The 27,871-nt window shown below is 36.4% G+C and overlaps 1 protein-coding gene across 1 annotated transcript; it reads right to left on the bottom strand.

Moving 5' to 3' along the window:
- Positions 1-386: 386 nt before the first annotated feature.
- On the bottom strand, positions 387-11,082 carry SLITRK6 (SLIT and NTRK like family member 6). Its single transcript, XM_014955491.1, has 2 exons — positions 10,545-11,082; positions 387-7,244 (listed from the first exon to the last, which is right to left on the bottom strand). The coding sequence occupies exon 2, from the start codon at positions 7,227-7,229 to the stop codon at positions 4,707-4,709; it is 2,523 nt and encodes an 840-aa protein (XP_014810977.1). The 5' UTR covers positions 7,230-7,244; positions 10,545-11,082; the 3' UTR covers positions 387-4,706.
- Between the last annotated feature and the right edge of the window lie 16,789 nt (positions 11,083-27,871).

The following is a 27,871-nucleotide window of genomic DNA, read 5'->3' as shown; positions in this document are numbered from 1 at the left end:
TCTCCAAGGGGTAGGTTTCAATTACAACAGTAGTTTGTCCTGCCAGAGAGCTGCCTATGGATAGGCAGAATTTGTTGGAGACAGAAATTCATTAATGGAAATGAAAATATTCTGTGTTGCGGAGCACAAAAAAAGAGAAACATGCCTGAGTCTTTAGCAAGTTTCTCAGTTGATCTTTTGAATGAAAACAAGTGCTTGATTGTTTTTTTCGCTCATGATGATTTCAGCGCATCAATGTGAAACTTGCAGATTGTGTTGGTGTGGCTGCTAAAGTACAATGATGTAGACAATGGCATCCTCAGAATGGTAATCCAGGATCTCTTCTGATGATGAGTTTGAGATTCAGTCTCTATTTTTCCCTTGCCGCTATCACTTTATCCTGTGAAATAATGCTTTATTTGTGGTAAATACCTTTTTTCATTAACACCAGGAACAGATCTTTATAAGATGGTCTGCCACCCCAGTCAAATTTACGTCTTCAGTTTAGCATACTACACAATTAGTAATCTCTATGCAGGTAAGTGGCACATTGTAAACATCTGTTATTTCAGGTCATTCTGGGAACTTCTTTGTCATGCAAAGAGGGGCCAAAACCTGATCCTCAGATTCCAGTCAGAGAAACAATGACAGCAGGTGAAAAAGACTTGGATTCAAATCTAGTATATTTAACATATCACTGACAAAAAGTATGAACTAATTTTCAATCTGGATTTTCATTACAGAAAGGTTGATCTGTCATTCTAATGAAGAAGAATGTGTGAAAATTCTGGACCATTTCTGACAAGGCAAATATGCTAATTTATGTGTAAATTTACAGGTTTTGTTGGAGGAGTCTTTGGGACGGAAGATTGTTTTTTTCTATTCAGAGCTTGGAGAGGCATCACTACAGGTAATATATTTGAGAATCAATACAAAAAGCTTGTGTGAAAAATACCTGTAGCAGGAGTAAAAAGAAAAAGAAATATATTTGACTTGTATGAATTTTAAAAGATAAAAGCAGTTTAAAATAAAAAAGTGCAGTAAATTGTTTTAATTTCTGTTTATTTAGGGAACATATCTATAGTGCTATTCAATATATTTTCTTCACTCAAATGTGAGGGGAAAAAAGGCAGTGTTGGTTATTACCTTGAGGTACCCTAACAACAACGACATAGTTGCCACGTACACCAGTGTGCTTGACAAAGCACTGTTCTCGCACTCAATTAAACTATCGTGCTGACAGAAGAAAAATGGATCCACTTTGTTGCAGACTGTCAAACATGCTTTGCTTTCCAGCCTCCACTATTCTAGCAAAGTGAAACACACAAAATCACTTAACTGTGCCTGTCACCGGAAAAAAAAAAATCAGAATATGGTGTTGATGAAAAAATTTCTGAACATGCCTCCTAACTTTCTGCAAACACCAGTAACATTAGGTATATATTTCTAATTGTTTTAATGAAAATGTCCCTTTTCGGAGCAGATATTGCACTCTCCTTTCATTGTATGTGATTTATTTTGGTTAATCAGCAAATTTTAATATTCTTTAGCTGAAGAATAATCACATATGGCCAAATTCTTATCCCTTTTTGTTATGGCAATATAAAGTTTCCTTATAGCTGGAAAATCACTGTCTGAGAATGTTATGAAGTTATAAGGCTATAGGTAGACCGCTCTCTCATCATACAAACTTTCACTACGCGGCAGTCCAGTAGGGACAGATGATAAGAATGTGTATCACATGCCATATTCTAGTCATTCCTGGATACTTCAAAACCACTTGCAGTGTTACAGACTGCCACAGAGTACAGTTTCCTTTATATAAATGAATGATGTGAACCTGCCTGCTGAGGGAAAGCTAAAAGCTAAAACTCTCTTTAATTCTGCTGAGTGATGCTCTGATACATCTGTGTAACTGAGTTGCTTTGACATGAATTTAGCTCACTCTTTTTTCTGATGCTTTGAGACTGCAATGAAGAATGTTTTACCACACAGTTGTCCTCAACATTCTGTCAAGTAGCTGTTAGCAGCTAAGCAAAGTGACATTTGTGCATGTGGCAATTGTCTTTATTACTTCTCTTAAATCTAAGCCTGAGGGGCCTGAATCAACATTTCCCTGCACCTTACCAATTGTAGGTTATTATTTTTACACCCATTTGTTACTAAAGTAAATAACTACTGAAATGAAAGACACTGAAATACTAAAGTCTGTTATAAAGTACTATGTACATTTTTGTTTTATTGTGTTTTGTTGCTTTTTTTCTCTACGTTATTTGAGATCTCTGAGAATTCAAAAAGGAACAATATTAGTCAATCTGATTCATTATTCAAAGCTTTCTAGTGTCACTTCCATCCACTGAATTAAATTTTTCATTGGATCTTAATTATTTCAAATAATAAAGCTATTTAGAATTTTTCTTTGTGAAACTGAATTGTTTAAATGTAAACACCTAGTGTAATTTTGATGCTCTAAGCCATCCCCATCCAGGCTCCAGTTGCTCCTACAGATCAGGGCATGGGTTTCCAAAGGTCCTGTGGCATGTCCATGAAGCCCACTCACATGTTTTGAATATGCAAGGACAACTAAAATAACACTAGATATCTAAGTTAATGTAAAGTTAATGTAGCTGCATTTTCCCTTTTGTCTCACCCTTACATGCATAAGTAACACTTAGAATCTTTACTTATCTGGAATAAAGATAGCAATGAAACAAATATGTTGCCACCAGATTTACTCTTCCCAATCCTCCTAAATACATAGGTTTTCTGAACTAAATTATTCTCAGTCATAGAAAGAGGAAATGATACTCATTCTCTAATAACTGACATTTTGATTTTTAGAAGTCAACAAATTAAACTTCCATAGCAAAGTGATGACATCTCAAAAATATTAATAATAAGGAAGTTGATTTCCTAACAGAGAAAATGTGGTCAGATACTCAAATTACAGAAATTAGGATAGCACCTTCAAAATTATTATCTCTCTGCAAATTTTTAGTGTAGTAAAATTTTCTGTCAGGATCTTACAAAGAATATGAAGAACTCACATTTGTATATACAAATAGGTAAGACACCAACAGTAAGCTGAACTAAAGAATATAACTTTACTTTGAATTTATCAAGACTTCAATGCTAAGTTTAGCATACATATGTAGACATGTAATAATTAAGCTGATCTTTCTCTATACAAATAGAAATTAGAAAAAAAGTTCATGCATAATCAGTTTACAAAAGATTTGCTTAGAGGAAGATAAATGCAGGTCAGAATTTGTGTTTTGGCACCATCAGTCATGCACAGAAATTGAATGGCCTTACTGCACTCTGGAGAAGATGCTTCTGTCCACATGACAATAGTGAGTTGTGTTTAATTCCCAAACAGTTCTAAACTTGTGCATGCAGAAATTGCTGCCTTCTTTAAAAAGTGACCTTTAAGAAAAAGACATTTAAAAACCTCTTTATTTCTTTTTCATTGATAGAGAGAAGTTCCTTGATTTGCTTGAAAGGCAGCCAGGAATAAGCTTTTTCATTTCTTGTGAGTTGAAAAAAATTACAAAATTATACAGAATAAATAGTAAATATAAATCTAGCTAGAATTCATTGCAAAAATAAACCTGCAGTGTTCTACTTTTTTTAACCTATTTTTCCCACAACACTTTAATTCCTTCTAATTTCAGAAAATATAACATATTTTTGTACAAACAACTAAATACTAATGTTGTTCCTCATGTGTGTGGTTTGTTGCCGTTACTCTGTCTGGGAGTTGCTTTTGAGTAGGGTGGGAAAGGACCTTTATTTGAACTTGGAAGTTCCTAGCCACAGCAAACTCATTTTCTCCAAGAATATTTAAAGCTAGCACAGAAGTTATTTTTATATATAGACAGATATATAAAAAACCCAAACTTATTAAACACAATAACATATTTACAGCTGATTCTCAGTAGCTTTTCAAATTGCCCCGGATTATGAGTTGAAACACCAGTGATGCACAATGTTTTGTAGCAGCAGCTCAAGAAAAGATTGTCCAAACTTAGGTAAAGCTATCAGGGAAAGTAGCAAAAGGCTTCCTTTTTTCTTCTTATTGAAGATGTTGGGTAAACACAGTTACATGTTTTTCCTTCCACAAACTGATACAGAATGCACATGACGAAGTTCCGTGTAAAATACTTAAATATTTGCAGGCTCTGGGTGTATACACAATTTTTTTTTAATTTTTTTTTTTTTTTTTAAACTGACATTTCAACTCCTTTCATATTTATTATAAGGGTATGTTAGGTGTGGTTGTAGACAATGGTCATGTATGCAGTGTGTTTACTAACCTAACAAATACACTCTAACCTTAAAACTACAAACACAGGTGTTTTTTCAAAAGGAACCTAATTAAACTGAGGGGAAAATGAAAGAGTAAAGGTAACAAATATTTTCCGTAGGTTGGGTACAGAATGGAGAGCGCCATACACACCTTTGTAAAATGTTGAGTAATATTGCAACAAGCAATCTTCCTCCCACAGTTCAATCACACAAAGTTCACGTTTAACTTGGGGTGAGACATACTGCCTGCACACAACCCCATGGCTTCCCACAGTGATCCCTGAGTTTTTTGTTGCTAGGATTACTGCTGTGCTTAAGTTCTGACTGCTGACATGTAATTATAAGGCACTTTTATTTACAATGGTTCCAACTTAAAATAGAATTACAGAAATTCGATCCCAGCCCAACGTGTTATCGCTTCATGTTTGCTGCTCCAGGACTTCCAGGTAGTCAGGCTCAGCATGTAAATTAGCTTTGAGTTCAAAATACTCATTTTTAGTTTGTTCTAGAAAAACCTTTCTTGGCCTGGAGTACATGAGTGTTTCCATTAGCTTCAGCTCCTCATGTGTTCCAGGATAATGAACTTCCATGTCAGGCTGGAGCTGGACAATATTTTTTCTTAGGTACTCCGTGATCCCTAGTTGCTGCAGTTCTCTCTCTTTTTCAAGAAAGTTTCTATACAAACAGCTGGCATCCTGAAAAGACAGAAATTCAGCAGGTTGATCTGTAGCCTTATATTTTACATTTGAACCTGTAAGAGGTGAGCTGTTCTCTCTTTCCAGGAGACTTCGGTGGAGATTTTTGGAATCATTAGCTTCCTTCTCACTTCCCTCCTCCCGTTGCTCAGTATGTTTGGGGCTGAAGGACGGGCTGCGGTAGACCTGAACCATGGGAGTAACCATACGTTGCTCATAGAGAGTTGCAGCTGGGCGCTCCGTTGTGTGGTGTGTTGTCTTATGCCCATACATGCTGTACTGGAGGTGAACTGGGCTGCTATCCCTCATTTGTTCATCTGCTTGTTTCTTTTTGCATCTTCGTCGCCGATGGAGAACAAGAACAACTATTCCTGCTGCACAAAACACAATAGTTATAAACACAATTAGAAGTCCTAGTATTAGAACAGAAAGTGGGACGGCATCTGTAAGAGACCGCAGGATAGTGTCTGCAGTGTTGGTAGTAGTAGAAGAAGTTGTCACAACTACAAAACTGGCATGAGTTGGTAGGGCAGGGCTGTTTATTAAACCTGGACACAAGACTTCACTGTTAAGAGATTTCAGTTCTTTTTTCGCTAGATGTCCTGGAGATTTGCAAAAAATGTCACCCATCATTGTGTTCTTACTCAGTTTTTGTATCCATTTTTGCAACCCAACTGAATCACAAGTACAGTCCCAAGGGTTGTCTTCAAGTTCAATTTGTACCAGCATATTGAGTTCATCCAAGACATTGCTTACAGGCAAATGTGAAAATTGGTTTGTTTTCAGGTTTAATCTGGTAAGTGGAACACCTGAAAAGATATGGGGTGGCAAAGTCTGCAGAAGGTTGTTATTTAAGTAGAGGACCTTAAGTTTTGGCATTGCAGTAAATGTCCCTGGCAAAACTTGTTTGATGGCATTATATTCAAGGTACAAGTATTCAAGGTGCTGAAGGCCAAGGAAGAGATTCTGACTTAGCTTTGTAAGATGATTGCCATTGAGATACAATTTCTGCAGTCTAGTCAGATTCAGAAAGGATCCTTCCTCAAGGATTTCAATGCGATTGTTCCCCAGATGAAGCATTTCCAGGCTAGCATAGTCCACAAGATCTGATTTCATTAATGTCTGAATAATATTTCCAGCTAGAATAAGCTTTTTAGGATTTGGAGGAGGTGGTCCTAAATCAGACAAGCTTTCAATATTTCGCTCCTGGCAGTGCATGAGAACTCCTGAGAGCATATGGCTGGTGCAGTGACAGGGGACGGGACAATAGATTCCTGGAAACTGAGTAGTAGGCTTTAAAGTATGAAGCATTAAACTTGGTTCTTTAGTAGGAGCTTTCAGGATAGGAATCACCTTAGTTGACAGGTGACTATCACTAACAGAGGTGGTTACAACCAAGGGCAGTGACCCTGAAGGATCTTCAAGTTCATTGACAGGATGAGTGGGACAAAGTGATTCTTTTTTCAACCGGCTTAAGATGCTGCCTTTGATAATTGGAGGACTATTGCATACAACATCACCTATTATTGACTGAGGAGGCATGTTTTCTAGCCATATCTTCAGCTGCAGCAAATCACAGTTACAGGCCCATTTATTATCTTCCAGCTGAAGATCTAGTATTCTACCAATGTGTTCCAGAAAGCCAACATAGGGCAGGGTCTGTAACTGGTTTCCACGAAGATCTAAATGGGTCAATGGCACAAACCGAAATATGTTCGGAGGAAGATACTCAATGGCATTATCATTCAAAATAAGCACTTTAAGCCTGTTGAGCTTGCTGAAGGCACTTGCTTCAATCACTGTGATGAAATTATTGTCTGCTTGAAGAAACTCCAAATTTTCCAATCCATTAAACGTATCTTCTTTAAGTGTTTCTAAAGAATTGTGATTGATATGAAGTTGCTTAAGAAGGCTGAGACCATTGAAAGCCCCAGGCTCAATATCAGCAATATTATTAAATCCAAGATGTAAAGAGATAGCATTAACAAGGCCAGTAAAATCATTCACGTGTAACATAGTCAGGCCATTGTTTAACAGATTAAGATGGAAAGGCCGTGATGGTGGGACACTTATTTCTGATACCATCTTGATGCCCCTTTCTTCACAGTTTATAATCATGGTATCATCCTTTTCTTCACAGGAACATAAACTCTGACAAGATCCTCTGACTGAAGAAAAAGAAGGCTGTGACTCGAAAGGATCAGATGCAACCACAACTGAATATATAATAAAAATCCAGAGCTTCATCTTGCCCAGTAGATTCTATAAGAAAAGAGAAAAAAAAAAAGGAAAAAACAAACAGTAATGTAGTCATAATTTCAGAGGGTTAGATTTTATTATTTTTTATTATTTTTTTTTCCTGGGGCAAGGGGGAGCAGTATCCATTCCTATTATTTGACATTGGCTGCCTAACTTTCCAAACAATATTATATTGTGCAAAAAAATTTACAATTTTCTAAGCAGAGAAAAATATATTTAGTTTAATGTCCGGAATCAATGAACACAGTCATAAGGGGAGTGATTCAGTACTCTCATGCTGATACACCAAAGTAGGAGATTATCAGGGATGCGTTGTCTTTATTTATGTATCATATACAATCTTTTGCCAGTAGACAGCAGTAATAAGTTACTACTCCAAGCAACATATCAAGGCTAATGGAATAGTTTGGATCATTGCTGTGTGTCACCGTATAGCACTGCAAATTTTAAGAGTACCTTGCTAAGCTCAACTTAATGTTGTCCAGCTGCTGAAGAGAAGAAATTAGACTTGGTTTGGTTCAACTATGTGTTGTGAGCAACAGCCCGTTCAGGCAGAATACATGGAATCTCTCCTTACGTTCTGCTTTATGTATGTAAATCAAAAGGTATTTCCTCTGCAAGCCTTGTACCCCCAAACTGAAAAGGAAGTAGACAAAATATTTTTTTTTCTCTACTTACATTTTAATGCTTGGATTATAGTTTGTGGATATTTAGTGAAAGCGGGAACACAGCACATAGTAGTGTAATATGTTTTTGTATAATATACACATAAAATAATTGTGTACAGAATTAAAATTAAAAAAAAAGAGAGAACTGACAACACAGTACATATCAGAAAAAGGTAGGCAGACATTTTTTTTTTGTGATTAATTATTAGACTTCTTCCAATTATTATAATCATTAGTTATCACAAAAATTCTGAAATGTACATGGAACTAACTCTGTTTTACAAGTTAAAAATTATCATCATTATCATCCATATGTTATATAACTTAAATTATAAAATGTCAGCTGGTCTTGAACTTTGCAATACCTGATAAATGTATCATTACAGGATAACTGTGGAGTCACAAGTAAAATTCACACATTGAAATCAAGCATTCCTAATCATTGGTTTGAACTAATTTATTACTACACTCTTCATTTGAAAATCCTCTGTTTCTTTCTGTCAAGGCTGTCCAATTAACAAGAACAATGATATTTCTCGATATATGAGATGGAATGAAATCTCTGTTTATGGTCTTTAATTAAATATTTGCACATTTCCTAAAAGAAAAAAAAAATGTTACAATAAAATGGATGATTGAAAACACAAGAACTTTTTTTGGGTGCAAAATTTATTCTAGGAGTGAACTAAGCAGGTTTCTTAAGTAATTCATCTAATAAAGGTTACTTGATCTTTCAAAGTAAGCAACTAAAACATAGAGTACAGAATGTCACTACACAATTAACCAGCAGAAGTGTTAAATTCTGAAAGATTAGAACCCTTTAGAAGAATCTATTCAATTACATGCATGAACATTCTTACAGTGTGGCCATATGGTTTGGCATCTCATCAATACATATTTTAATTATCATGTACCTTTGTTACTAGCAACACCATTTACTCAAGGCTTCCCTTGAAGCAGATTGCAAAGATTTATACATGCAGGCACTTAAGTTCTGTGGTATGAGTATTACATACACATAAAAGCAACAACAGCAAATGTGTGCAGTGAATTATGTTTTTCTCTATTATTAGTTCCTGATAAGTGGGAGTAGATGGATGAGGTTAGAAATAGTAAGTGCAATTCACAGTGTGAGAAAAAGTGTCCCCTAAAATATGACCTTTTATTTTTCTTTCCGTAGAACAAATAATTTTGTTTTCTCATCTAACATTCCTTGAACTCCAGATGCCTGTTTAATATATATGTCTCTGTTTTCCTAGGAAGTATTGGTTAAGACACATCATGCTAAGATGTAATTTCGAAGCATGCAGAATAATTCTAGGACCATATTATGCTAAAGATTCATTCATGCTTTATGTGTATCAATATCCTTTCCAGTGACCCAAGGTAAAAAATGCAGGCTCTTGACACAGATGCCAGCTTCAAACCTACTGTATGACTAATTAGACACTATTTCTGTACACTTTTTCTCTGTAGGAATTCCAGCCTCAATCTGCATCAAATTCAAACTGCACTTATAAATTCCCTGAGCAAAATTAAATGAAAAAAAAAAACCAACATCTGAAAAGTATGTTGCATTCTAATGCATATTGAGAAATTAGGTTATAAAAATGAAAGCCCTCTTCTCAGAGATGAAAGTAACATTTGTAACCAATTGGAAAATGTCCTCATTTTAATCATCATCATACTTCTGTGGGCAGCACTGCCAGAACTCTCACACACACATATATACACACCAAATAATCATTAATCAGAGAGTTGCATTCTTTTTCCCTTTTTCAATTTTTTTTTTTTTGTCTGAATGGTCAGGAATATGTAATGAAGCTCTCAGTGGGCTACTATCGTAAAATAAAAACAAAACTGCTTTCAAGTAACAGATGATAGACATATAACCGAAATAATTTACAATAAAATAAAATTTAATTTAAAAGAGTACACAAAGTCAACCTTTTCCTGTTTTATGTGGTGAGGCTTTTCAGCAAATTCTACATGATAACTTGAGTTTGTTGGCTTTATCTGCTTTAATGCAAGTCACTAACTGCATAATGTAACCAAGGTTTTTGCAATATGAATTCTAAAAGACTAAAAATTCTCAGTCCTTTCTATGAGGCAAAGTTTAATACTTTCCAGAAGTAGTCACCTTATAGCAAAGGCATCACATACTTGACAAGAAATAATCAGCAATGTGTTTTTACAACATTAACTTAGCTTTTTTCACATCACTTGGGGTTTTGTTTGCTTTAATTCAGCTATTTAAAAAACGCATGTTGAAGAATTTCAAAGCCTCAAGCTAAGAATTGGTAATTTCTAAAAGCCTTCGGGATTGCCTATTAAATTCTAATGGGAATCATAGTCAGATGATGCATTTAAGACAATTCTTGCACTTCAGAAAATAAAAACAAACACCCATTTCTCCCCCCTCAAGGGATCTAAAATCAGTGTTCCTTTAATACACACAATCTATGCATTTGGCAGTTTGAATAAATGCACTTGGCAGAGCATTTGAAACACAGTATAAACTGCCATAATTTAACATAAAAGTTATACAAAGTCACGCAGAAAAATAATTTCAGCTGGTAATGAGAAATTAATTTCTCCTACACTGAACTAATTAACTAACTGGAACCTTTCTTACCTGCACAGCAGTAACACTCCCTGAAACGCTCGGTAATGCACAGTGGGAGCAGCTGTTTCAATGCGCTGTAATTTTCCCCAGTGAAAAATGCACTCTTTCGTCCGAGTTTCACTCTGCTGCAAGCTCTGGCGATACTACAGCTCCATAAAGTTAAAATCCTTGTTCAGAAGACAGAGTACAAAGCGTTCAGTTGAAAAAATCTTCCAGACAGCGTGCACATGAGACCATCCTGTAAGCAGTTGTCCTTTTTCCTCAATTAAAATTCACAGCATACTTCACAGCTATGCTGGCTTTTCTGCGTATAGTTAACTGTTTGCAAGCATTTGGATGCAGTAAACAAACAAGATGTTCAGCAGAGCTTGACTTGATCACTTGGTTTGTCAGATTTTTAGATCCAAGCTGCTTCTATGTTCTCTCTGCTCTTTCTAGTCTTTCTTGTTAGCTCAGTTTGTTATTAGTCAGATTGCCAGGGGCTGGGAGGTAGGCGTAAATAAAGAGACTTCTTGGCTTTTGACTCAGCCTTTAAGCCCTTCCCCACCAGAGAGCTTTAATCTGCCAGTGTCATTTAATACAAGATACAGCTCCACCTTGAGACAGATCAGCTCCTCCTCCTGCAATTTCTCTCACCTCCTTTTCCCCTTATCTAAGTGAACCGCGGAAAGTAAAATCCAGCTAAATATCTTCTAGATTACTTAAGGTCTGTTAATGGCTGATTTTGCAAAATAGTAAACATCCATTGCAGCTCTTGCAGTTTGTTCTCTTGGGCAGACCTTGCCTTTAGTTTCTATCTGCAAATGCTTGCTTTAGAAACTGAAAGCATTCCAGCCCAAATACCCTCCGCAAAACACACTACAAGGGAAACCTTGTCCTCTGGAAAATTTGCTTATCACAATGAAGTGCAGGATTGTTCAAAGAAATAAATGACAGTACGGCTTTCAATCCAGTTCACCCAATGTGACTGGGGCAGGGATGAGTATGTACAGTACTTCATTTCTGAGGAAAAAAAAAAAAAAAAATAGAAGTAGATTATTAGTGCTTATGCTTGCACAATGATTGCTGTCAGTCCTTTTCAAAATTGCCCGTCTTGTTCTTTAGGAAGAAAACTGGTTTGATTGTAATTGTCTGTTTTACAGATGTTAGCATAGTGTGTTGGTATCTATCCATGTGAGACTGTCGTGTATTTGCTTGAAACATTGCTTTGACAAAAAACAGTTTGGAGAGGGGGGGTTGAGGGAAGTGTACTCTTAAAGGCAAGTGTCATGCTTAAGGTATTGTTTTCTTTGTCCTCATAAACAAGTAATTAGAAGATACAGTAAGGCAATGGGAAAATGTTTATTCCATGCAAGAAACATTTTCCTCATCCCTCCTGCACTGTATGGGACAGTCTGATATGCTGCAAATGCTATTTCCTTGTTCATCCTACTGCCATAGAGCCACAAAATCTTTTGGTGAGCAACAATAGAACTGGTGCTTCAGTCTGTTTATGTAGAGCATACCATTTCCGTTTTGTTCTTACTGTGTCTGGAATTACTTTACAGACCGTTTATTACAGCCTCAATACCAGTCATATTCCAGTAACATCTTTTGTGCTGATAGATCTCCACGTGGCCTCACTGGCCTTTGAAGAAATATTGTAATGTACTGTTCTGTGTGATGAAGGCTATCAAGATCTTTTTCCTATATATATATATACACAAGTATATTCATATATACATATGTAATATACACATACACGTATACATATATACACACACACATATATTTTTTATATATGGGCATATGTATATATGCCTTGGCTTATTAGTATGAGTTCTTTAGTACTTAATTTTCTACTGATAAGGTATGTAATTTAGCAAAATAATAAAAAGAGATAAAATATTCCTAAGAAACAGCAGCAATTTAATTTCCTTTCACTTCGACACATCAGTTATTTGATTGTATATTGAGACATTTAAGGAATCTTGCCACTCTGTCTTGACTTGCATACATTTTACTGTTAAGGCTCAAAGATTCTCAGGTATCTGTGTCCAGTCAAATAAATCATTACATTCTTTATTCATGTTGAGTTTCTGAATTGGAAGTCAGTGCTCACACTTCAACTTGTGGTTGATTGTTTCAGATGGAGAATACCTGTATATACAGATACTGATATCAGAAGTGAAAACAACACAGTTCTTTCCTTTTCAGTTAACATCCACAGGACTAAAACTGATCACAAAAATATTTCCCTAAATCACCAACTAAAAATATGAGAGCATTTCCTGACCATACATAATTAAAAACCACCAATGTTTATCAATAATGTTTGTCATTCCACAAACTGTATATTTACCAGGTTTATAAAAATATGGCTAATGATTGTTTTTCTACCACAATTCTATGAATCATTAAGCAGATTATTATAAAGAATGTGATTCTGCAAGTGCATCTGCATGGACAGTGTTGAACTGACATGGAGTTTTTATCTCGCATTTTAAGCATTCACCTTTATCAGTTGCTCTGACAATTTTATAATTTCTGAAGCTGTATAAATAAAATCAAAAACTGTCAGGCTTGCTTACTTCCAAAAAGGCCTTAAGCTTGTATGTCATTCCTTTTTACCTCTACACAAAGTACATCATCTCCATAGATCAGAAATGAGACCATACCCCTCTAACTACACAAATATTGTGCATAATTGTCCCCCAGCTAGTGAGTTTTCTTTCTTATCAATACATACATGTAGAGATAGAAGTTTTAATGCTATTAAGTATGTAGGCCTTGTGTAAAATCCTTAAAAGAGGAGTATACCATGTTTTCTTAAATTCTCAGTTATGTTGGTAAGCTGTGCAGGTTTCTTTAGCTGTATATATTAAAGAGGAAACACCTGAGAATGAATTACATAATTTGTAAATTTTGGTATGACTAGAAAATACCCAGGAAGACTCTTCTGGAATCCATTTTTTTCTTCTTAGCAATACATTCCCCCTATTCAGAAAAATTCTGAAGACTACAGGGACGCTTGTATGAAGCAGAGGAAAGCTTTCTCACACCCTTTCAGTCAGACTGTACTGATACCTTTTCTAGATTATTTTGAAGAATGTTTTCTGTACAAAGGATATGAATTTCAAATGTGGAAATTAGGTTTACAATTTACAGATTAGTCTTCAAAATGTGATTTTTCATGGTACTCTACTTATTTATTTGTAAATTCAGTGTTTAAAAATAGCAGATGGAATAAGGATATGCATTTGCTATTTCAGTGGAAGGTAAAGCTCCCCTCCTCCCTCATTCACAACTCATTGCCATTTCTCAGTGTGCACATAAGGACCCATTAATTCCACACAAGATGTATGAGCCAAATAATGTATCCTGCCCTGCCTGCAAGATGCTGTTAGTCCGCATCAGCAACTCTTCCCCTATATTTCTTGCAGCACCAACTCTCTGAACTGTGTAGAAGTACTGGTCTGAGAGCTTAAGATGCTATACTGAAAGGAAGTCATCTTCCGGAACAAATAAGTAGCATCTTAACATTCATACCTGAGAAAGCAGACCGAGCAACTCAGTTGAAACTCATATATGTAGTATACATGAAAATTCCAAATGGAGAGACAATCATCAAGGATAAATCTTAACTAAGTAGGATCAGGGAACATAGAACTTGCACAGAAAACAAACAAAGAAAGAAAAACCCATAATACAGCATAGATACAATTATGGAAACTACAAGCACCTACTATAAAACCAATGCAGAACCTTTGTCTCCCGTTTTAAAGGAAATTAAGAAAGGTTTTCTTGAACCATAAGTTTCACAATCCTGAAATGAACAGGAAATAAATAATTAAGTTTGGCATTAGGAAGCAGAGGGTTTTATTTTGTAGCCCTCCATTTATTTAATGCAGGTACACAACACCTATTTCCCTCACAGAACTATTGCACCTTTTGTTTTTTCATTGGGATAGGTCTTACTCAAAACCTTTTTCTGCTGTGAACACAGTGCTTGTGTGGCTTTTTTACAGTCATGAATGCATTGCAATTATGTAAACAAAGATCAGGATTCCCCTGTAAAAGTGATATGCAAGCCTCATGACAATTCTATACATAAATATTTTAAATTTTGTATGATCCATATTAACAGGCAAATATCTGAAAAATATGCTGAAAAAGATCTTCAATTTGTAAGAAAACAGGTCAAATTAACAACCTGCTATTATCCTAATGTAGAGTTTAAGTAACTAAATGAATTGAGAATCATACAGGCATATCTAATATAAAAGTATACATGCATATATAATGTGGTATGCATTGATAACCATCATCCTGCAAAAAATTACATTCCTTGAAGTGTTTTCAGGAAAGGTAGATTGAAGCTAATATTCTTTATATTTCATTTTTCAAGATAAAAAGTCACATGGTCCTTTGAATTTCCTGCTGGTGTGAACTAGAACAACACATTTTATCCTACTATTCTTAGCACTATGATTCCTAAAAAAATTGTGTATCTTAGTCATTTAATAAAATGTGGCTGTAAATTGTCTTTATTTTGGAAACAGATGAAGCCAAGCTGTTTTCTCTTGCATTCTCTTTACTAATCCTGCTTTATTGTAGTATTCAGCTCATTGTAAATATGTAAACATCTCTTTAATTTGCACTATTTCCTTCTTCGGTATCTGTGCAACAGATCTTGAATCTTTTCTATGTTTTGCTTGCTCATTGACAGACAATTCCCAGTTAGGACGAGTTTAATATCAAAGTTAAAATCTCCTACCCTATTCTGACATAATCCACCTTGTTCATAAATTTTGGTGTTGGAATGACAGATGTCCCTTGACCTGAATCAACCTTTCAGAACAGGTAGATTCTCCTCTCCATTCCTCCCCCTCTTCTCCTCTCTCCTCCTGTGCTTGGCAATATTTGAATGTGAATTCAAAATATGCCTAGAGGTGACTGGTCTATAGAGAACGAAAGTCACCTAAGTACTTGCAGTCTTCAGTTATGATGAATCAGACGTATATTTTTTCAAATGTACTTTTCTTGCCAATGACCAAAAAAAAAAAAAAAAAAATTGAGTCATAGTTTGGCATTGTACAGCATGCTAGCAACCTAGAAACTTCTCTATTAATCTACCTATGCTCCCTTTTCATAGTAATTTTTGCAACCCAAGAAGCATTATTGTCTATTGACTTTAAATTGCTGTAGTTTTTGAGTGAAGCGGTCTTCTCCATGACCACATAGCCAGCTGAAACTATTTAAAAAGCAAAATGGAGTAGAGTGCCTAATGCCCATATAGAAGAAAAAATCCAGTGTAAAATCAACAGAATTTCCCTTGACTTCTTTGGGCTTTGATTTATTTTCTGATTTATCTGGATTTCCAATCAATATCCTTTAAGGTATATTTGAATAAAATCTAAATTTAAGACATCCTTGTAAGTTTATATATGCTAGTTAAGTTCTACTTATTTTTTTTTCCCAATATGATACAGTCTACCAATTAGTTACCAACTGCATCTCTAAGTAGTCAGCCTCACATTGTAGTTACAGATATTCCAATTGAAGTATAGTCAGATTTTCTGACTTTCATGTCTGACAGCAGTTGAATGCCTAGCTCTCATAAAAGCCTTGGAAAAAAATCAATTCAATACTTAAAATTGGTCTAACCTGTAAATACAGCAATTGTGTAAAGCTTTTGAAACAAGTAGTGAAATATTTCTATCTTCTGTACTGCATTCTTTTAAAAACAAAATTGCTTGGTCTTCTGTTCCTAAGATGGAGAGCAGAGACATACACACATACACATGCTGTATTAGTTTGCAATATAGTTATGGTGTTCTTTTTCAAATTATAACCTAAGATGTTCACAGTTCCAGATGAACAACTAACTTCAGATTCATCTGTCAATAGTTTAAAAAGTTTACTGCTTGCACACAAAAGTACAGATATACTAATATGTTTTAAACCCTTTAAAAGTAGAGGGAAAAAAAGAAAAGAATAATCAGTAAATGTGCAGTAATCAATGATCAAAACAAAGGATATGACATGTTTTACATATGTTTACATTTATTTTTTCAGTGTTAAAAAATTGCTATGCTTAGTCTTTTTCAATAAGTCTGAATAGGAAAACATGAAATATTGAAACTGCTGTGTAAAACAATTTGCTTTCCTTTGGCTATGAATAATGCATTGATTTTTAACATTAGTATCCTGTTAAACACAAATGAGTTTCTACATGCTGACTATGCCTAAGCCTATTTATGATAATGCATGCTTGTGCCTAACCTAATTGTACATTGCATGCTACTGCTGTTCCACAGAAATCCAGCTAACGTAGATTATATCAAACAACTTGGAAAAACACTTGAAGAGTAAATGCTGCAATAGTCAATCAAATTTGAGAAATCACTAGATTGCAAATAGCCATAGCATTCAATTAGTTTCTCTTGAGGACACTGTATATATACTCAGTAAAATTCACAGACCCAGTACAAGTCTAATGCACTAATGAATTAATGTTTAAGCTCTGCTTTGAAGATGATTTCATCTTCTTTCTGATAATGTATATCCTTTAAAGAGGCATTGACCTGAACACCAGCTTTGAATATGTACTATAGGAACTGAGGCAACTGAGAGCACAGGTCAAAAAATTAACACTCTTTGGATCTGTAAAGTCATGGGTAATGACTTTTAATCTACTACTGAAGAGAGTAGTAGATTGCAACAGTTGAAAGCAGTCCCTTCACCACTTTGACTTCCTAATACAAGATTGATGTGAGCTAGTTTTCAGTTAAAGTATTTTATTTAAGTCCAAGTTCATTGATCTATTGTCCATTTTTTACGGCATGAACAAATCAAGGATAATTTTTCTTGTATACCATAAGATGCCAATATTTGGAATGCATTACTCTGGAAGTCCCTGTAAGTCATTGAGATGTCTAGAGCTTAGTTTAGACTTGGACAACTAATTTTAGGCATCTGCAATTGCTGAGGTAAATCCTACCTTAAACAGTTTTCTGATGTTGGCAGCTAACAGTGTGTACTGGGTCTGGCTGGGATGGAGTTTCTCACAGCAATCTATATGGTGCTATGCTTTGGATTTGTGAGTAAAACAGTGTTGATAACACAACAGTGTTTTGGCTATTGCTGAGCAGTTCTTGTAAGTGTAAAGGCTTCCTATTTTTCCAACTATGCCCAACCATGGGTAGGTTGGGGGTGGGCAAGAAATTAGGAAGGGACATAACCAATACAGCTGACTCAAAACGACCAAAGGGATATTCCATGTCGTATAGTATCATGCTCAGCAATAAAAAACAGAGGAGAGTCGTTTTTTTGAAAGTAGCTGTTGCTTGGAGACAGGATGAGAACTGGTCCATTTGCACACGGTGGTGAGTGACTGCCTTATCATAATTTTATTATTTTTTAAATTTATTTTTCTTCCTCTTTCCTTTGTTTATTGATCTATCTGTCTCTTGTCCCATGAGTTTTCTTGCTTCTGCTCTTTCTTTTCTCTCCCCCATCCCAGTGCAGGCTGCTGTATGGTGCTTAGCTGCCCATAGGGTTAACCCACAACACAGAGATACAATAACGCTCCCTGTTCCTAAATTCACAGGGGGCATGTTCCTCTTTTGCACAATATCTGAGTAGTCAGAGTTTTCAGAAAATGGTAGAACTGGAAAAAAAAATCTCCTTATCTTGGGTCTTTTCTTCTCCCAAAAAGTCTATAGGAAAAGTTATCATTCTTTGGTTCAGTTGCTGTATGGAAGACCAAAGACTGCAAGAGAATTGGGCTCTACTAGAAAGCACACAAGCTATAAAGCAAAAATAAATATAAAACCAAAACTGAGTCTACCTGACTACAGACACAACTCAGGAAAGGTGTGACAGATTTGTGCTCGGTTGTCCACACTGGAATATTTTTATTTGGTTAAAAATGCATGAAATGGAAAACAATGTATTGAATGGACCAGCCTTATTCGGTTAATCCCTGCACCTAAATCCTCAGACACTCTTACAAGGAGCTACCTCCTTGAATATGATTTCTTAGCTTTGCATCCTGCCACGTAGCTATCCTCTTTGTTTTATCCTTGCTATTGTCACAGAGTAAATAAAGCCCATTAAAGAAATTAAATCTACCAGATTTAGAACCCATTTCAGCCTTTCTGTCAAAGTGGGAAGAACACACAAACCTACATCTGCCAATGATTTCATTTTTGGCTTCTGTTCTCAAATAGCCATTTATTTTTAGAAAACAACTTCTACAAGTGTGAGGATAATGTTAGTCACTATAGAAACAAACACATCAAGTAGAATAAAAATGCAATGGACAGAGTAAAAAGTATAGAGTTTCCTGAATTCAAAAAATATGTTAAAAGTTTCCAGGGGATTTCTCTCTATTGAAGATAGTGCATAACTATATCTAAGCCCATTTTTGCAGAAGGAATGTCAGACTTCTGCTTAAAAAATGTATGCCTCAGGTGCATAAAAGGTGCTGAAAAGCATTGAAAAGTGTTTTTTTTTTATCAGTTCAGCATGCCATATCAATAGTTTAGCTCTAGTTTTGATGGCGCAACTTCAGCTCTAACATCAGACTCATTGAGCTATGTCCTGTTTTATTTCTAAAATAGGAATGGGCTTATATTTTTTTGTATTTTTTTATTTCAGCAGATGTGGACTCCTGCTTTGGTTTTATGCAGATGGTACAGAGAAAATGAACCTTTGAATTCACTTTTGAGGTGAAAATAAGAATTTTTATTCATATATAACAAACTGCATCTTATCTTAAAATATCCTTGTGGTTCAGATCTTGTGAATCTGGGTTTCTTACATGGACTAGGAGGAACATTGGTACAGCAAAATCAGACGTTTTCCCTCTGTAAAAGGGAAGAAAACCCTTTTTAGGATGAAGAAAGAAAAAATCAATTTAGTGTGCTCAGGGGTGAGGGATAAGGACAAGAGTGGGAATATTTCCAGTAAAGTAAAAAGCAGAAAGTAGGTCAGGAAGAGTGAACTTTCTGTTCTTTCTGCTATTAAAGAAGATGAGAATAGGGTAAAGTAGTGACTTTATTGAGAGAGTCCATTTCATCAGCTGTGGTGACATTGTTGCACACCCTTACCTTTCCTCAGTGATGCTGGCAGATACAATAGGTAGGAATATATACATTATTTCTGCTTCCAAAAATCTATTGCCCTACACATTACTTGCTATGTACCTTGCCTATATATAAAGTCTTTTACAAACAATTAACCTTTGCAATTAAATTGATCTCATTTTCACATGAGATTTTATAGACAAAGCAACTTTGTTTGGAACCTATAGTAAGAGTAGCTTCTGAATTAATCTTTTGATTTTTTTTTTCCTAAATCTTTATCTGACTTAAAGATCTAAGTACAACTGACCATCTACTGGCAACTGTGTGAAGCCATATGGATTTTACTGAGTCACAGACGATGAACAGGTGTGAGCTTTGCTGGAGGACAGCTACTGAGTCAGTATTAGGGCCTAGTATTCCGCATGACATCAGGGATGGATTTTTTTCATCTAAATCACCTATAGCATAGTAGTCATCATCTCAGTCCAATTAATAATGAAGAATGTAGGTAGTGAATTAATACAAAGTGCTGTGCAATGTGCAGTGTAATCTGACTGAAAAAAATAATAATATTTCTCCCCCACTACTTTCAGGTTGCAGTTTAGTTTTTTGGGAAACAGTGAGATCTCACTGAAACATATTTTCAGTTTAGAGTGCCTTTATTGCATATTAACCATCCTAATAAGAAAACTGAATATCTAGATTTAGTACTGAAAATAATTTTATTTTGGGGAGGCTTTTTTGTGTAGGTGATGACCATATGTTTGCCAAAACTGAACTTACTTTTTCCATTGATATTTGAAATCATTCAGAAGTCTATTCTGCACATAACAGACATGTATGCTACCTTTAACAAACAAGTGGCAGAAAACATGCATAACTAAAAAAAAAAATATCTAAGAGAAAGCAACAGTTGATAGTAGTAGGTGACTCTCTTTTGAAAAGTATGTAGGCACTCATTTGCCAACCTGTTACATTATCCAGAGAGGTGTGCTGCTTACTTGGGATTCATATTAGGGGTGTCACTGAGAGAGTGCCAAGTCTCATACAGTCCTCTGACTATTATCTGCTGCTGTTGTTTCATGTGGACACCAGTGATATTGCCAGGAACAGTTTGAGGAGTATCAAGAATGATTATAAAGCCCAGGGAGCAGCAGTCAGGGACTCTGGGATGCAGGTAGTTTATTCATCAGACTTCCTGGTCCAAGGGAAGAGGGCTGAAAAGGCCAGTTGAATCTGGCAAATCAACAAATGGCTATGGGGCTAGTGCCACAGGCAGGGGCTCAGCTACTTAGATCATGGGAATCACTTTGAGAAACCTGGTCTACTGGGGCTTGATGGGGTCCGTTTATAAGAGAAAGGGAAGAGTATCTTCAGTCAGAGGTTTGCCAATCTTGTGAAGAGGGCTTTAAACTAGAGTTGCTGGGGGACAGGAACCTCAATCCATCCCACTCCTACGAGTATAATGCCAATGCCAGCAATAGATACCAAGAGCCTGGAGAAAGATCACAGGTCAGCAAGAAAGTGTCTGGAGTGCAGCACAAAGAAGTTCAAGCCCCTCCAGCCAGTAAGTCAGCTTCATTAAGGGCCCAAGTTCGATGGCTCTATGCAAATGCATTTAGCATGAGGAGTAAACAAGAGGAGTTAGAGATGTGTGCACGCCTGCAGGGCTACAGTCTTATTGGCATTGCAGGGATGTGTTGGGATGACTCTAATAACTGGAGTGTGGGAATGTAAGGATATAGACCCTTCAGGAAGGACAGGCAGAGGAGACAAGGAGGGGTTGTTGCCTTCTATATCAATGACTCCTATAGGCTCCTTAAAGGGAGCCTACAGGAAGGCTGGGCAGGGGCTCTTTGTAAGGGAGTGTAGTGATAGGACAGGAGTTGATGGTTTTAAACTGGAAGAGAGTAGATTTAGATCAGATATTAAGAAGAAAGTCTTTAATGTGAGGATGGTGAGACACTGGAACAGGAGAAGTTGTCGCCCGGAGAAGTTGTCGCCCAGAGAAGTTGTGGATGGCCCATACTTGGAAGTGTTCAGGTCAGGCTGGGTGGGGCTTTGAGTAACCTGGTCCAGTGGAAGGTGTCCCTGCCCATGGAAGGGGGTTGGAACTAGATGATCTTCAAGGTCCCTTCCAACTCAAACCATTCTATGATTCTATGAACATGACAAGTGCATGGAGCTCTGCCTGGAGGTGGATGAGGAGCCAACTGAGAGTTTATGGGTCAGAGTTGAAGGGAGGACAGGGAAATGTAATGTTACAGTGGGGGTCTACTACAGGCCACCTGAAAAGGAAGACTGAGCCAATGTCAGAGGAGCCAATGAGAAGAGGTGCTATGCTGGACCTTGTTTTCACCAACAAGGAGAGGCTGCTGGGGAATACAATGCTCAAGGGAAGCCTTGGCTGCAGTGACCAGAAAATGGTGGAGTTCAAGATCCTTAAGGCAGTGAGGAGGGCCCACAGTAAGCTTGCTACCTTGGACTTCAGGAGAGCACAATTTATCCCATCACTGATCTGCTTGGTAGAGTACCATGGGAGAAAGACCTGGAGGGAAGAGGGGCCCAAGAAAGCTGCTTAATATTCAATGATCACCTCCTCTAAGCTCACGAGTGATGCATCGCAACAAAGAGGAAGTCAGGCAAAAAAACCAGGAGGCCTGCATGGATGAACAAGGAGCTCTTTGACAAACTCAAAAGCAAAAAGGAAATCTGCAGAGGGTGGAAACAAGGCCAGGTAGGCTGAGAGGAATACAGAGAAATTGTCTAAGCAACCAGGAGTCAGGTTAGGAAAGCTAAAACCCAGATAGAGTTAAATCTGGCTAGGGATGTTAAAGGCAACAAGAAAAGCTTCTACAGGTACATCAGTGATAAAAGGAAGACTAGAGAAAATGTCTGCCCTCTCTGGAAGGAAATGAGTAACCTGATTACCTTGTATATAGAGAAGACTGAGGTACTCAGTTACTATTTTTTGTCTCAGTCTTCACCAGCAAGTGGTCTAGCCACACTGCTGAAGTCGTAGAAGGCAAAGGCAGAAAGAAGAATCACTCAATGCGGGAGAAGACCAGATTCGAGACTGTCTAAGGAAACTGAAGGTGAGAAATCCATGGGACCTGATAAGATTCATCCACAGATCCTGAGGGAACTGATGGATGAAGTTGCTAAGTCACTATCCATCATATTTGAGAAGCTGTGGCAGTCTGGTAAAGTTCCCACTGACTGGAAAAGGGGAAACATAACCCTCATGTTCAAAGAGAGAAAAATGAAAGTCTGAGGAAACTACATGCCAATTAGTCTGTGCTCAGCAAGATCATGGAGCAGATCCTCCTGTAAGCTATACTAAAGCACATGGAAAACAAGAAGACAATTGGTGACAGCATTGGTCGATAAGGGGAGAGAAACTGACATCATCTACCTGGACTCATGCAAAGTATTTGACATTCTTCCACACAACATCCTTCTCTCTAAATTGGAGACACATGGATTTGATAGATGGACCACTTGGTGGATAAGGAATTGGCTGGATGGTCGCACTCAAAGAGTTGCCATCATCATTCAACGTCCAAGTGGAAACAGTGGCAGACCTCAGGGGTCGGTATTGTGACTGGTGCTGTTTACCGTCTTTGTTGGGGACATGGACAGTGGGATTGAGAGCACCCTCAGCAATTTTGCCAACAACACCAAGCTGCATGGCACAGTTCACAAGCTGGATGGAAGGCATGCCATCCAGAGGGACCTGGACAGGCTTGAGAGGTGGGCTCGTGCACATCACATGAAGTTTAACCAAGGCAAGTGCAGGGTCCTGCACCTGGGACATGGCAACCCCAGGCACAAATACAGGTTGGGCGGAGAATGGCTAGAAAGCAGCCCTGAGGAGAAGGACTTGGGGGTGTTGGTGGGTGAGAAGCTCAATATGAGCCGGCAATGTGCACTGGCAGCCCAGAAAGCCAACCACGTCCTGGGCTGCATCAAGAGAAGCGTGGCCAGCAGTTCATGGGAGGTGATTCTGCCTCTCTACTCCACTCTTGCAAAACTCCACTACATCCAGCCCTGTAGCCCCCAACATAAGAAGAACATGAACCTCTTGGAGTGGGTCAGAGGAGGGCCACCAAGATGATCAGAGGGTTAGGGCACCTCTCCTATGAAGACAGGCTGAGGGAGTAGGGATTGTTCAGTGTGGAGAAGAGAAGGCTCCAGGGAGACCTGACAGCAGCCTTGGAGTACTCAAAGGGGGCCTACAGGAGATATGGGGAGGGACTCTTTATGGGGGAGTGTAGTGATAGGATGTGAGATAATGGTTTTAAACTGGAAGAGTGTAGATTTAGATTAGATCCTAGGAAGAAATTCTTTACTGTGAAGGTGGTGAGAGACTGGAACAGGTTGCCCAGAGAAGTTGTGATTGCCCATTCCCTGGAAGTGTTCAAGGCCAGATTGTATGGGACAACCTGGTCTAGTGGGAGGTGTCCCTGCCTGTGGCCTGGGGATTGGAACTAAATGATATTTACTGTCCACTCTAACTCTAACTGTTCTATGCTTCTAGGATTCTATGAAATTATTTTCATTTTTCTTCAAAGATTTCTCTGGTTTATGGCCAATTAATAATATAGTATTAAAAGTATTCTTTCTCCTTAAAAAATCCCAACCTATTTTATCCTGCCAGCCATATAAACATGAGAAAAAATATTTTACTATTAACACCAAAAACTATTTTACTTTTAAAAATTTTACTTTAACACTAAAATTAGAGTCAGCTAAGAAAGAAGGAAATAAAGAAACCAAAAAAAAAATGATAATGGTTTTGTTAGAATTGAAGTTCTCAGTCTATCTTCAGTTGATTAGATCCGTTCACAATATACTTTTTGATGGTGCAATCACTGAGATGACGGTCATCAAACCATGAAACAGGTTGCCCAGAGAGCTTGTATAATCTCCATCCTTAGAGATATACAGAACCTAACTGGGAATGTTCCTGGGAAAACTGCTGTAACTGATCCTGCCTGAGCCAGGCAGGGTGGACTAAACAATCTAAGCAGATCCCTTCCAACTTCAATGATTCTGATATTCTGTGTCATTCTGTGAAATGCTTTGAGAATCCATCATCTGATGGGTTCAAAATTTTAAGTCACATCACAGCTTATTTAATGCCCACTATGATAACTAAATGTTCATTTAAAAAGTAGTAGGGTTTTCAAACTTACAGGCCTTGTACTCATCTTTGATTCATTCCTAGTATTTATGGATGGTCTGGAGTAACAGAGACAGTGATAGCCTCACAGCTGAAAATAGTGACCTAATCTAATTTTGAACGATATAATTTTAAGAAAGAAATGTATACCATGAATGCTATATTACTTGATATTTCATGTTCCAGTCTACAAAACAGATGATCAAAGCTGCTAGTGTATTTGTTCATACTCTTAAAAAAACATCTTACTTTTCTGTGACATTTAATATATCATTGTGGAAATACATTTTATAATTAAAGCTATTTTGAAGAAAAGATTTCTCATATCAATGGTTGTCTGTTTAGAAGTGCTTTAAATGAACTGCTAGCTAAAATATGTACCAAACCATAAATCAATACAGAATCTAATTTTATGATCAAAGGTCTTCTGCATAAAATTGATCAAATTGATTCAGTTGACAACTTAATTCTAATTTTAAAATACTGAAACAAAATTATATTGTTTAGTGTGTTTAAAACACAAAACAAGCAAGCATTGAAGATCAAGGGGCTGAATCCAGTACAATGATTATCAATGTACTGATCATCTTTCACAGCCATTCAGTGTGAACACACATTCCTTATGTAATCATTAATCTCAAGCTTAACAGATGTGCTTTCATTGTAATGCATTACACCAGTTTATTAAAACACCACACCTAGAACCACAATCTCTATTGTTTTGGTGGATGAAAACAGGAAAAAATAGGGTGTCTTTTTCCATCCTTGCAATGATCTCTCACTTTGTTTTCAAACTTCTACATTAATTGTTTCTATGTTCCCGTTTCAGTTAACTTTTTGTATTCTTTTGGCTCTGTCAGCATTATGCTATTTTTTTTTTTTATTTTCTCTAAATACGAATTGCATTTCATAGCTGGTGTTTGACTGCATGTGTTTTTTTTTAATTATAGAAGTATCAGCTGTTCAAGAGCTTGAACATTAATGCATTCATTTAGTATTTATATAGATAGTAAATAAATTATAGTAAATAACTGTAATGTCTAAATTTGAACTTTAATCAGCACAGCAAAATAATGCAATGTGAGTAATTAAAAATTAAATCTCTATATAGATTATTGTAAACACAGGTAAGTCCCTATGATTGTAAAGATAAGGAATGTGTTGGCTATGTCTTATCTTGTTGTCCAGTTGTGTGTCATTTTTTCCTCAGGTGATGTTGATTAAGATTCAGCTGCTGGAGGCTCACGAAGACTAACACTGCAGGAAAGAGGAAAAACACCTATTAATTTCTACCAAAGTTTTTGCTGACCTTATAGATCTATTGGAAATACATCCATTTATCAGGATATGTTTTTAACAGCATTATATAAACAAGTAATTGACCAATTAGTGTTAGCTAATATGCTACCGTTAAATATGCTTACATCTTTCCCAGTACTAACTTGCAATTTTAATTTCATTTTAATCTTCAACTCTGTAAAACTTGAGCTACCAATAAATAAAAAAAAACAAATCATAAAACACTGATACACAATGTTCTGACCGATATTATGATCCTCAGAGTATGTAAAACTTGTTTTCTTCATCCAATGTAAGGCATTTCTACTTATTACCCTGCATCATAAAGATATGGAAGAACTTTTTTAAGTACAGATCAGTGAAATGCAAATATGAATTCTGCAAAAATCTGTTTGTTCATTAGTAAAGAGCACACTTATAAATCTGTTCAAGGCCCCTGGAGGATCCTTGGCATGAAGCTGCTGAAGCTAAACTACAGTACAATTAACTTTAGAGTCAGTGGTGGCACAGAGTGAAGATGTCTTGTGGCTGTGGCCATGATCTCATATTACAGACTACGGTTTTTCCAAGTAAAGAATATGGGGCTGATAAGAACTACAGTAATAATACTGCTTTCTTATATGCCCGTTTATATGAGAAAAACTATTATAATTAATTTTCCATCGTATTTTACACATGACGATAGCAAATATCATCACTTGTCCCTCATAATCTGTAGTTCCTTTGTAACTGAATAAGAATTTACATCGGGAAAATGATTCAACAGGAAAAGAATAAAGATTATAACTTTAATGGCTTTTTAAACTGTGGTACTGATTATATGTCCTCTTGTTTAATGCACATATATGTTGATAATATACAATCATATTTTTATGACTTATTTACAAATGTTTATCTTTGGGGTTGGAATGGTGGGAATTCAACAGAGATCTTTTTCTTTTTTATTAGTTCTGAAAATTTACATATATTTGTAGAATATATTTGAAAATATTACAGTGTCTATGTTTTCTTTGAATTATTTGTCAAAATGGAAAGTCTTGTAATCTTTCATGTGCAAAATAATGTACACAGATTCAAGTGAAGACTGAGCTTAAAGACAGACAAGATTTATTTAGATTTATAGTTCAATATCACCCTCTCCTGGCAGTATGCCTGAACTAAAATATCATCAATGACAGTTCTGAAAATTTTACAATACTTTTGGCATTGTTTTAAGAATATGAACATCCCTTTTATTAATTCAAACCATATGCTTAATTTACTGGAGAAGAAAATTAAAATAATATTTGGTTTATGCTTGTGGCAACTTTAATCCACCAAAGTTAAACCTACTAGTATATAATCACCATGAATTTAAACTATTCTATTTTAGAGTCATATAGAAGTCTGTACAAATTCGACCAGCCTTCAGACAGTTTCCAATCCATGTTTAGTTAACACTCTTAGATTTTAGCCACTTAAAAAAACAAAACAAAACAAAACACATTATTTTTTTCCTCTATTGATTAATCCAGGACTCCAAAATGTTAGGGAAAAAGTATCACCAAGGAAAAGATCGGAAATTTATTTCAGTTCAAATATAATGTGAAAAAGTGAAGAAAATACCACTGGAAATGCTGGGGAGAGCAATAAGTAATGCATTTAGCTTCCCAACTTGATTTATACATTGCTGAGGAACAGCAGCTTTTCCTTCTCTCTGTTTACCTTGTAAGCTCTTTGGAAATGGTTTTTATGCACTTACATGTTTCCTATCACAATCAGTTTCCATTATTGACTTTGTC

This window comes from Calidris pugnax, unplaced genomic scaffold (genome assembly GCF_001431845.1).
Source record: "Calidris pugnax isolate Ruff unplaced genomic scaffold, ASM143184v1 scaffold153, whole genome shotgun sequence".
NCBI lineage: Eukaryota > Metazoa > Chordata > Aves > Charadriiformes > Scolopacidae > Calidris > Calidris pugnax.
This window is presented reverse-complemented; position numbering and strand designations above follow the sequence as displayed.